Source organism: Salvelinus namaycush, chromosome 29, assembly GCF_016432855.1.
Source record: "Salvelinus namaycush isolate Seneca chromosome 29, SaNama_1.0, whole genome shotgun sequence".
Classification (NCBI taxonomy): domain Eukaryota; kingdom Metazoa; phylum Chordata; class Actinopteri; order Salmoniformes; family Salmonidae; genus Salvelinus; species Salvelinus namaycush.
The window spans coordinates 19,863,353-19,876,433 of record NC_052335.1 but is presented as its reverse complement, the minus strand read 5'-3'; the positions used below and the strand labels follow the sequence as shown (position 1 = coordinate 19,876,433).

The window sequence follows — 13,081 nt, the reverse complement described above, 5'->3', positions numbered from 1 at the left end:
CGTAGCATACAGACAGAGCAACATAGAACAAAAAGCAGCAAGACAAAATTCATAAAAGCAACAAAGAGCGCACATTAACATTAGGCCCTCCACAATGAACTGGTTGTGAATGAAAAATTTCGTTTTGACTCTGTCAAGGAGTTGAAAGACCTGATGGACAAAGCGGAGGTCTGATTCCTTGTGGTTGTGTGTCAACAGTTCCCATGCATAGACGTATATATATTATACAGACACATAATACCAGGTTATCACCAGGCTGCAACTCACCCAGAGAGGAGTCTGTTATACAGACACATAATACCAGGTTATCACCAGGCTGCAACTCACCCAGAGAGGAGTCTGTTATACAGACACATAATAGCAGGTTATCACCAGGCTGCAACTCACCCAGAGAGGAGTCTGTTATACAGACACATAATAGCAGGTTATCACCAGGCTGAAACTCACCCAGAGAGGAGTCTGTTATACAGACACATAATAGCAGGTTATCACCAGGCTGCAACTCACCCAGAGAGGAGTCTGTTATACAGACACATAATAGCAGGTTATCACCAGGCTGCAACTCACCCAGAGAGGAGTCTGTTATACAGACACATAATAGCAGGTTATCAACAGCCTGCAACTCACCCAGAGAGGAGTCTGTTATACAGACACATAATAGCAGGTTATCACCAGGCTGCAACTCACCCAGAGAGGAGTAATAGAAGGGGAACACTGCAGCGTCCGTGGAGAACTGAGGCAGAATGTACAGTCCACCAGGCAACGAATTCCACATCAACTTGTTCCTGGATATGTGTGAATTTATTCTGTCTTGGATTATCTGCAGAAAAAGAAACAACACAGAGAGGAGGAGGAGAGAGAGAGAGGATTAGTACAAAGAAGCTGCTCGCTGTGCAAGAGGCTGGGTCTGATAGACGTGGCCATGTTGTCGAGCAGCGTCTTGCTGATGCAGATAACACCTCACTCCCTCAGCTGGGACTGATGCCCACTCACCCAGGTGCAACTGTTACCTTGCATGTTGACTGTGGAGATTGGACCTGTATCTCGTCGTCCCATGTTGCTATATATGATGACTGTGCTACTGACAGTCTATTGAACAGCAATGACTGTAAGGAGTTATTTGCATGCAGTGGTCATGCAGTAAGAGTGATGTACAGGATATTTTACATGAAGATGGTCACCTATGGGTCCTGATATTAGTTGCGTCAATGGACACAAAACCAACCTCTCAATCAAATTAATTAACATTAATGACAGTCATTTCATATCAGCCATCTACTTTTGATTGCTCTTTCCAATACACCTGCCTCACTGCATGTCCTGAAGTAGAAAGGCTACAGCTCCCCTGCTCTTGGATCCACAGCAAGAGACCTCCATATGGGTACGTCTCCTCCCTTGCATCAGCTACTCTCAGAGCCCAGTGCTTTCCAGGCTGCTTCCTCCGTTTGAACTGTGGGTCCTAATGAGGTTGTGAGAGAGGCCTTAACAAGCAACCCCCTCAGAGAGACGAGGCGGTAGGTCGACCCCTCCACAGTTTTTACTCCCTGCTAGGTGATGAGCTTCATTTATGTTGCTCAAAATACAGTACCTCCACAGTAAAAAAAATATTTTATCTTCTACAGGAGAAGCTACAGTATCATGTGACTGTGTTATACTTGTTCTGCATTGTAGGCAAATGTATCTGAAAACCCTATTGACAGATTCAGGTCAGATTTATCTGCCTATGAGGGAAGCGGTGCGTCTGCCTGTTTGTCCCGCACCTCAAACGGCCACCCTCAGTGTGATTATTATATCAGTTTAGAGTCCCTGTGCCCGTCCAGTGCCAGCAACACTGAGACGAGATGTGCCTTTTGATCTATATGGAGAATTAGCTGGCACTTATCGACAACCTCACAAAAGCCCTGTGTGTGTGTGCCACTTGCGAGGCTATTTAGAATGCCTAATTTCCCCCATTTTGTCAGTCGGCAGGTAGCGCCGAGCATTTACCACATCTGCACAATGGTAAATATCCATGGAGATGGGCCTAATTTCGTCCCTGTTGGATTTGGACTAGGCACCTGGTGGTGACGTTCGCCCGGCAACACATAAAACCAACACTCGGCCCTAATCCAATTCATCACAAAGTGCTGCTGTGGCTCCCTTTGAAGAACCATGGCGGAATGCCTATAATTTATCCTCCTCACTTTCTATTTTCCCCCTCCTCCTCAACCCTCTTTGTCATTATTTCCTTTATGAAGTGGTAAATTGAATGGAAAGAGGAAGGGAGTAAAGACAGAGAGTGGAGAAATTAAACACAGACACCCTCAAAATGAAGAAGTGACATGAAAACCTCAGGGACAAAGACATATGGGTGACAGGTTGGAGTGTCTGTTGAGTGAGTTCTAAATTAGAGCCCACAACATTATCATAACAGAGTAGCTTCTGAATGGGTCAGTGATACAACAATAAGTGAAAGTGTGTTAATATAAAAACCCATGGAAAAACTCAGACCAAAGTAAAACCCTCAAAATGTTGAGTGAGACAGAGGGGTGAACAGAGAGCCTATGAGAATGTTCTGATGTTACCCTGCTGAACCTTTCCTCTCATACCTGCAGGCCAAAACACCTCATACCGTGGCTTCCTCTCCACACATCAGACCATAAAAAGTGTTTTTCTGATTGTTCCAGGGGAAACATGACAATTATTTTAACTTTGCTCTGAGAGGACACTATATTTGGGGGTGTGACAACAATAAACAGTAGCAGTATAGCACAAGGGGGAGTTTTGTTTAAGGAACCCCCAGCTACCTGTCTATGTACTCTAGTCCATGAGAGTCTCTAGACATTTAAGATGCCAGAGGAAACCGTTACACTGCAATCTCTTTTGATCATGGCAGGTCCTGACTGACTGTCTGTTCTGGGGAAGAGCCTGATGAAAGCCCTTTGTGTCTGTTTCCCCCCAGAGACTGAGACAGAAGAGAGAGTATAGTGAAAACACTCCCAAAGTAAGAGCCAGACTGTCAGGAGGAGTAAGAAAAAACAAACCAGGGGAAATTAAGAACTTGGTTGGGAAACGCTGTTGTACAGCCACCATCAATTCATCCTGGCCACTTGTGCACATTATAGAAAAGGCTATCCGTTATCCTGGCTGCTGGCTGTCTGGCCCTGCAATCCTCCCAACCCGCTCCCACCCACTCTTGATTCAAATGAACAGTTCTATAAATGGGAGAGCTTACCTCTAATGTAGTTAATACTATTTTTGCTACCGAAGAAAAATAAGCATCCCAGAGGAACTGAGTCTGCTGCCTGAGCGCCAATATTTTGTCATGGTCCACAGATCTGGTAATTGAAGGAACCTGGGGGAAAAAAAGGACAGAGTGAAAATTTAAACGAATGTGAGGGAGTGGGGGCACATGGGTTATTCTCTGGGCAGATGTGATTAGGTGAAATACTCCTTCCCGAGGGAGGCCCATGGACACACTGTCTCCACCCATGAGAGCCATAGCAACACCTCTCTGTAGGATTCGAATGGCCCTTTAGTGGCTATAACTTGAGGGACCAATGACATCGTTAACGATGGTCCTCAATGGTCAAATTACAATGTGATCTATGTGGTTGGCCTTAGAGGACTAATAAGAGGACCAATAGAATTTACTGGCATACCATTCCAATTGAGGACTATCCTCTCAAGGTGTTGCTCCAGCATAGTTCATACTGCTAGAGAGAAACTGAGGTGTTAAAATGTTATGGGCTAGTAAACCAGCCTTGTGTGAGAGTGGTTGAGCCCTTAAGTTAGGGATCATGTCACTCCTATGGCTAAAACACAACACTACCACACCCTACTAACTAACAGATAGCACTACCTCATGTTTCACAGCACATCACTGTTCTGTACTGTTACTGTTCCTCTCGGAGCTCTTCATAAATTATACAAACAAACACAGAAAATACAATTCACAATGTGACACGTGGCAGGAGAGGGGGCAGGAAGACAAATCAGCAGTCACCATGAATGTCACATTTCTAACCCCGAAATCACAAAGACAGCCCCCCTTTCCCACCTGAAGCCTGAAAACAATGTCTGTCTGAGCTGATGTTTGGCAGTGACAGTATCTCTCATTTTAATACACTCAGAGGCAGGGTATACATTAGGCAAATCAAATCCTCCCCCTCCCTCTCTATCTCTCCATCAGTGTTTATGTGTCTCCTCTGTGGGGGAATAAGCTACTCCACATGTTGTGCTGGGTTGTTGTGCATCATTCTTCCACATAATTAAATGTAAAGAGATTCACTTTTTACCAGTAGGTGCAACAACTTGATTGTTGTATAAAACCAAAACATTGGATGGCCTTAAAAACTCTCCTCCATTCTCATTATGGACCAACACACACACGCGCACACACACACACACACGCAGCAGTATGGTGTGGGGGCTGTGCTTTGCTAGTTTACCAACTCTGTAAACAAAGCTGGATATAAGTTATTATCTTGACACTCATAAGCTTGTTTATGTGTCTGTTTATACATAGGAGTGTATTTAAAAAGCTTTTAAATCTATTAACGCTCACGATAGCATACTATGACTCATGGTAGCGGATTATCTTTACATTAGATATACGTAAACGATCTCAACAGCCATTTATTCACAAGTTTGAGTGTATAAATTGTAGAGATTTTACAAAAGTTTCTGAATTGCTTGTAATTCAAGCAGAGTTAGTTGGTTCTTTCCCAGAAACCCCTCATGCTAATCTTTATGAAGTTGGGTTTTGATAAGACAATAGATCTAAATGGAATACATTTACATTGAACCATCTGAACACAACAGAAGACTACAAATCAATAGTGATTTAATCCTAACTTTCCCAACCTTTTAGCATCCTTTTGTATCTAATTCACACTCTGAATAACTGAGGCCTGCATGACTTTTGTTCTGATACCACTTTGCTTGCGGTTCTACAAAACGTGTGCGGACTGCTGACAGGCATTAGCAGTTCTGCTCAGTGTCGGCAGTCAACTTTTTGTTGTTCAGATAGCACTGTTCAACCGCCGATCAGCCTCTTATAAAACTCCAGACCACAAGGTAGCAGTAGCTTTCTACAGGCGTACGCCTGCTGTAGCTATCTATAGCAAATGTTAACTAACTAGCAAGCTGCACTAATGTTGTTGCTAGCTAGCTAGAATTTGTATTAAGCCCTTGTTGATACTTATGGAAGCATTTAGCTGCCGACACTCAATTGGAAATGCAACACTCTTACACTTAAAAACGAAATGTAAATGCCATTTCATTTCCTTCTTGTTACCACATAAATTGTGACAAAAAGAAAATTAATTATCAATTTCAATTTCATACTCTGTGTGGGTTGACTGTCAAAATTATAATGATCAATCAAATTCGATAAATCAATTGCTATGCTTCATTTTGCTGTTTTCTTTCTTGATTGCTCCTTTGCGTTTTCATTTTTTATTTAACTAGGCAGTGCCTTTTCTGTCCCCAGGACATCACTTTATATTTACTGTAAAATGTGGATTCCAAAATGCTTTAAATATTAAAGGTCAGGTGTCCTTACATTAAACACACAAAAATATGGATCTTGAAAGGGAATAATTTTGAAAACTTTTTTTTCAGTGGATGTAGGCTTTTTTGCCATGTCCCCGAGTGTTACTCATCAACGTCCACGAGAAATACGCCTTAAAATATAATATTATTTTATAGTCCTAGTTAAATTCTCTCTCAATTACTTTTGTTCAGGATTATTGTATTACATTTTTATTTACGATTTTCTGTGACTCTGATATCATTTTCCAATCTGTTAGTTTGTTTCAATTCTCCATTTATGAAAATAACCCCTTTCTAAAATGACACCACATTCAGGAAGTGTCATAATTTCTTTGGTGGGAAAGAAATGGTGCAAAAGTACATAAATATAGACACTCCATTTTATCTATTTTTCCATGTTTCATGTTGTTAGTCTGTATGTCCCACTCATATATTTCCACCCTGTTAGGCTAAATTATAGAGAAAATTAACCAAATTTCTAAATGTTAAAATATATTTGAAAGAGAAGTAAAAATCCTGTTAAAGTGTTGACCATTTTACTCGCTCAATCTTTCTCACTCACAGAGCTATGGCTAATTTGGGCTCCACATTTCCACCCGTATGCATCTAACAGGTTGGAAAATGCACCTAAGAAAATAAGTGCATGAGCTTGACCAATATGTTTTTTTCTGAAAGTCAAACATGTCCTTTATCTGACACAAAAATATACTTTTTTTCTCTCCAAAAGTGTTGAGGTCCAAAAGGCACCACAAAGTAGGAATGACCCAGCTATGCTCAGACAGAAAAACATGTACTCTTAATTTTGTAAAGTATTTCTGGTTCACAGAGGAAGAGGCGAAGCTGTGCTATCTACTGAATGACTCAGATAATCTTTGCTATACTGGCTAGGACAGCCATTAGTATATGTACTATAGTTAGCCATCTATGTTAGACACATTAGCTAGCTAGCTGGCTATGGTGAGAGGCAAGTTAACACATTTTAAGAGATGAGTAGATGGAAATAACCTACTAAAATCATTCTTGTCCAAAAAATAAAATACAACTATACAGTGCCTTATTCATACCCCTTGATTTATTCCACATTTTGTTGTGTTACAGCCAGAATTCAAAATTGATTAAACATATTTTTTTCCTCTGACCCATCTACACACAATACCCAATTATAAAAAAGTTAAAACATGTATTTAGGAATGTTGGCACATTTATTGAAAATTAAATACAGAAATATCAAATTTCCATAAGTATTCACATCCCCGAGTCAATACGTTAGAATCATATTTAGTAGCTATTACAGCTGTGAGTCTTCTGGGTAAGTCTCTAAGAGCTTTACTCACCTGGATTGTACAATATTTGCCTATTATTATTTTCCAAATTCTTCAAGCGCTCTCAAATTGGTTGTTGATCATTGCTAGACAACCATTTTCAAGTCTTACCATAGATTTTCAAGTAGATTTATGTCAAAACTGTAACTCGGCCACTCAGGAACATTCACTGTCTTCTTGGTAAGGAACTCAGGTGTCGATTTGGCCTTGCGTTTTAGGTTATTGTCCTGCTGAAAGGTGAATTTATCTCCCATTTATTTTCCTTGACTCAATACTGTTAAAGTTGCAAGTCAAATTAAGAGGGTAACTTTGCTTGTGTGAGCCACAACGGCTCATAGGAGCAGGAGCCTATCTCTTGTTTCTGTAGTGTGAGGCAGCTTGATGTACCAGTACACTAACTGGATAGAACGCTAGTCAATCACAGGGCCTTACCCCCAATCTATCTCAATCTATCTTGAGTGCCAAGCAGAGACACATCAGGTCCCATTTTTACAGTCTGGTATGACTCGGCCAGGGATCGAACTGTCCAACCTTCAAACCTCAGGGAGAACACTAACAAGGGAAACTGAGTTGGTTATGCAAGCCATAGGTATAACTTTATTGCATATTAAGTTGTTGGAAAATGAGAGGCATGCACAATTAAGCATCACCAATTATTTTATTAAGGTTTTACCTTACTGTACCCTTGGTGACCTGTGATAGATACATTGTCCTATAGGTACCAGCTATTCTTGTTCTTAGAATCACTGTTGTTCAACAAACAGGTTACTATCACAGTGTTCAGCTACTGTAGGTTTTCTTGATAATGTTTTCCAACATATGATTGGCAGAACCTCATTATAGAGCAAAAACACTTCTGTATTGTATAGAACTTCTTATTGAACATGTGACTACTGGTAAGAAAGTGGCACTGTAATTTTGACTGAACACGTCAAGCAGTTCAGCGACAATGGATGTCTTCCCTCTTCCTCATCAGTACAGTTAGAAATATTATTAGCATCATTGGTGATGATATTCCTTCTCGGTTCTTGTCAGTTATGGAGACAGGTCATCATTCAAAACTGTCTGTGAAAAAGGAGCACAAATTATGCAAAAGGGTTAGCATGGATGGAGACAAAGATTATCAATGTACAACGTATGAAGTGCACTAGTCACAATTTAATTCACATATCCTGCTGTTTTTAATTGTTCACAACCATATGTTCCGGTTTAGTGCATGTTGTCATAACCAATCATTCATTCACTCAATTTACCCAAGAGTGGTCTTATTGAGTAGTTCAATGAGGTGTTATAGCAAAGGTAGTGATGACAATGTTCACACTGTTGCCCATTAGGCAAGAAATAAGAACACTGAACTAGACTAACCAATTGTACAAATCCATTGAACTTTAGTCCATGAAGGGAAATAGCAAAGTGCAGATCAGGGCATGAAGGCATCTTTCAGCCATTTTGGTGCCCCTCCAGCCCTTGCTTCCTATGGGAGAACATCCTTACCCGTCTGATGATGATGATAATAATAATAATAATAATAATAATAATAATAAGAAGAAGACTTATAGAACTCTTAAAATGGTAAAAATGAAGAAAAAAAAAGAAAAAAAAATCAGTCTAAACAAAACCATAAATAAAGAGAGGGGTGGGCTCAAAGAAGGGAAAGAGTGTGATGTATCAGTGTATGGGGAGGGTAGGGTTGGGATTTGGATACGAACCCGGTTTAGGATAAGGGGTGGGGTTGGGTTAGGATACAAACCCGGTTTAGGGTAAGGGGTAGGGAAAGGGTTTGGGTTAGGTGCTGCTGTGATGGTGTGCAGCTTGGTCAGCATCAACTGGAAGACAGGAGGGGGCAGCGTCTGCTGGACGACCTGCTGGGGTTGCCTGTACACAGCAATGACAAGGTTGAAACACAAAAAAAGATTAGTTGAAAGGCACACTGTCAGGTCGGGATCAAATGAGCTAAAAAAATATATATATATATATATATATTTTTTTTTTGTAGCCTTCAAATCAGACAACATGAACTCATAAGAATCAGACTGGTTCCAATCCATATCATAGATCATCTGCTCCCTTACAGATGCTCTGGTATGGTCCCTGTAGCATCCCCAGCTGAAAGAATGGTCAACTCTCAAACTGATGGTTCATGAAAGTTTCATGCAGTACCATTTCCATAAACACACCGTAAGAGCTCATCATCTTTCCAGCTAGGTGCTAAGTTTGACATTGTTTCTTGGGTGCTTGAACAACCTTAACAAAAACATATTTTCCTTTTCCTCTCTTGTGCCCGTTTCCCATATACCCTTGGCGCGTAAAACAGAGAAGGCAAAAAACCTGCTTTCAAAATAAAAGTCACACTAAACTGTCAAATATACAGGATAGGAGAGAGGATAGAAAGCTCATACAAGAAAATAAAAGTCCAAATATAGAGCAGACATTGTGATCGGACACTCGTTTTAGGGGTTCATTTACAATCCCACTAAATCAGGAGTGATTTGGAACAATGTACATGGTATACACAAAGAACGAATGGTTTCTGTACTTTAAATGACCTAAGACCAGAAATAGGGTATCAGAAAGGTATGGAATCATAGCACAAACGACTCAAAAGTAGAAGATATAGAATGTAAAGAGATTTGGGGGGGCATATATCTTAACCAGTCTCCAGCAACAAGACCAGCTTTTGAACTGGGCGTTCGAACACTGACAGCTTGGTGAGACGCTTGCCTGTCTTGTCTAACTTCCGATCACCAACACATATTTTGACTCTCCTTACTAGTCCATCTTTATCAACAGTAGTCTCTGAGACTCTACTCATCCGCCACTCATTTCTAGGCAGATCATCATCTCTCATCATCACTATGTCACTGAACTGCAGGTTTCTCGTCGGGGTGTGTCAGCACTGCCTGATGGCGATGTTGGCTAGATACTCTTTTCGCCAGCGTCTCCAAAACCGTTCTGCTTGATATTAAACATGCCGTCACCTTTTCTGAGCGTACATGTCCTCCCTGATGAATCTGGCAAAAGGAGGTAGAGCTGTGGTAGATTTCATAGTAAGCAGATGATTAGGGGTGAGTGGCTCAAGACTGTTTGGATCATTGAGGTTGTCAACGGTGAGTGGGCGATTGTTTACAATTGCCATTGCGTCGTAGAAGAAGGCTCGTAGAGAATAATCATCTAGTCTACCAGAAGAGAGTGAGAGTGTGGAGCTAAGGATACCTCTCACTGTTCTGATCTGTCGCTCCCAGACGCCACCCATGTGACTTGAATGGGAAGCATTCATGCTGAAATCACACTGTTTCTCAACGAGATAGGCAGTCAGCCTGTCCATGTCAACTTCCTTGAGCGCTCCCACAAAGTTGCTTCCTTGGTCACATTTAATCTGACGAACTGCACCACATATGGTTATGAAGCAGCGCAGACCATTAATGAAGGCATCTGTTGACATGTCATCTAACATTTCAATATGAACAGCATGAGAGCAAAAACAGGTGAAGAGAAGACCATACCTTTTGTGCACTCTTCGTCCTTGCTTAATGAGAAATGGGCCAAAACAATCCATACCACAGTATGTAAAGGGCGGTGATGATTTCACACACTCTGGAGGGAGATCAGCAATATTTTTGCAAGGAGGCAACTGTAGACAGTATACCTCGACGCGTTGCAGGTTGGTCCTTGAGATTGACATTGAACTTGAAGCAGTCAGACTCAACGTGCCACTGAATCCCTAGTGCTTTTTCTGATGGCAAGTCATCAAATGCAAGGTTAAGGTCCTTAATGTCAGATGCACGTTCAGATGGTGGTATGCTTTCTAGGACAGCTCTGTCATTGGATACAAACTTGTGCAGTCGAAGACTACCCACCGCACAAAGTTCGAGCCTCACGTGCAAACTGAATAGCATGTTCCGTACCGTCTATGCTTGTGACCCTGTCATCTACATAAAAGTCGCTCATGATGAATTGTGAGCCTAGAGGGTATAGGTCTCTGTTCTCCTTAGCTAGATGCTTCAGCCCATAGTTTGCACATCCAGGAGATGATGCAGCACCAAACATATGCACCTTCATGCAGAACTCTTGAGGTTGTGGAGTAATGTCTCCCTTTTTCCACCAAAGGAAGTGCAGATAGTCTCAGGCACATGGAACTGGTGAAACATCTTCTCAATGTCACACATCAACGCAACAGGGTGCTGCCAAATACACGAGAACACCGTTCAGCTTGTCCATCAAATCAGGCCCTGGAAGCAGATGGTCATTTAAACTGGTTCCCTTGTACTTGGCAGAGCAATCAAATACTATGCGTAGCTTATCTGACTTCTTAGGATGATAGACACCATGATGAGCAATATACCATTTCCTGCCTTCATTTTCATCATCTTCAACTTCTTCCGCGTCACCATTTTCAATGACCTCATCCATGAACTTGACAATGTTCCTTATACCTTTCATCGTTTAACAGTTTCCTTTTAAGATGGCTGAGTCGTACAATGGCGAGTTGTTTATTGTCAGGTAGATTGGGTCTCTCCTTAAAAGGCAAGGGCATTTTATAATGGTCATGACTATTTTTCCTTATACCATCATTCAGCTTGTTCAGGAAGAGGATGTCATCCTCAGACACGGCCTTGCCATCTTTACTGGCGTCCTTGAAATTGGACTCCAGAATGTGAATAGCATCTGCAGGGGTTACTGAGGGGATCTCTTTGACAATGACCCAGTGACACAGACTAGCGACGCTTGGTGTATCGAGGAATGCCGATGAGCGCCCCACAATGCTCCATCCTATGTCAGGTCGAACAGCGTAGTGGTCATCCTTTCCACCTAAAATCACTTGTTTTGGTGCCATTGCCCTTGAGCAGTTGTAGCCTATCAGAAGGCCAACCTCACAATCCTTCAGTGGTGGGATTTCATCTACTACTGTGGAGAGATGATTCCAGTGCTTGGCCGTTTCACAGGTCGGAATGTGGGTGCGGTTTACAGGTATGCAATCCTTGGTGTAGGTAGGAGGAAGATCGATACAGATGGTGGAGCTGTAACCTCTCACACGAAGCCCTGAGACTCTTTCACTTTTCACAACTGTGACACATCCTATCATAGTAGTTAATTTCAGTTTCACTGGATACATGTCTGCTTGTAAAGCGTTGCTCACTTCCTGGTCAATGAATGTAGTATCACTGAGTGTTAAGCAGGGCATAGAGAAGTTTTTCAGCACCTGAGTTGTTCTTTGATGACACCCACATATTATTTTGGGAAGAAATTGGCAGAGGTGTAGGCCTTTTCCGTTTTACATAACTGTCATCGTGGAGACACGTGGGATGCTTTCCTTTGCAGGTGTCCCAGGTGTGGCGATTACGACAGTTCTTTGCACTGTGACCAGGTTTCATGCACCCATAGCAAAGCTTATTTTCTTTCACATATTTCCGTCGCTCATCCAGAGACTTGGTCATGAATTTAGAACAGCCATGGACTTGATGCTTGTTGTCCTGGCAAAACATACATGAAGGCCTTGCACTTCCTTTGGCTGACTTTTGATTCTCACTATCTGTGATTGTTAAAGTGCTGAGAACACTTGTCTTGTTCCTCTTGGTCTCCCTGACATTTCCTTTCTCAGTGGTACATCCGGGTGAACGGAGAGCATAGAAAGAAGTTATCGAATTGCAGGCAATCTCTGCTTCCATCGTCATAAAAGTAGCAAAGTCCTGGAAAATGGAGAATTCTTGACTATTGTTCAAGGTTTGTGTAACTTGTTTTACACAGACTTGTGACTCATTTGTGAGACAATAGATCCGTATATGGAGCGAGCATAGTCGCGATCAAGTAACTCATGGAAACGACATTTTTCCTGTTTGGCATCAAACTCTTCATCAATGCCTGATTTCCTTTCATATGCAATTTTGTTGATATCTGCTGTAACTGCCTCATATGTGTCGACACGACGCCTTAACTCAGTTGACGGTGTGATGTGATCTCGAATTTCAAGATAGTTGCTCACGACATCATCCTTTCCTTTCTCCAATATGTCGATCAGAAATGCCAGCTGGCTCTCTGTTATGTCTGACTTCAGTTGCTCTCTTGCTTTGCGGGCTTGGATCTTCCATTGGTCATACACGGAGATAAGTATTTTTTCCTTTTTCTGTGCTTCTTCTCTTTGCTATGCAAGCTTTTGTATGCAGGGTGCTACATGATCGTGGACTACAGGAAACGGGGGGGGGGGGGGGGGGGGGGGGCGAGCACAC

General features: G+C 41.9%; 1 protein-coding gene across 1 annotated transcript in view; it reads right to left on the bottom strand.

Annotated features, from left to right (window-relative positions):
• Positions 1 to 13,081, bottom strand: part of LOC120024563 (exostosin-1-like) — a 347,488-nt gene that overhangs the window by 32,058 nt on the left and 302,349 nt on the right. The window contains exons 4-5 of the mRNA XM_038968847.1: positions 3,215 to 3,334; positions 688 to 820 (exon numbers count right to left, since the gene is read on the bottom strand). Of these exons, the coding sequence (XP_038824775.1) occupies positions 688 to 820; positions 3,215 to 3,334 (253 nt within the window). The remainder of the gene's footprint in view (positions 1 to 687; positions 821 to 3,214; positions 3,335 to 13,081) is intronic.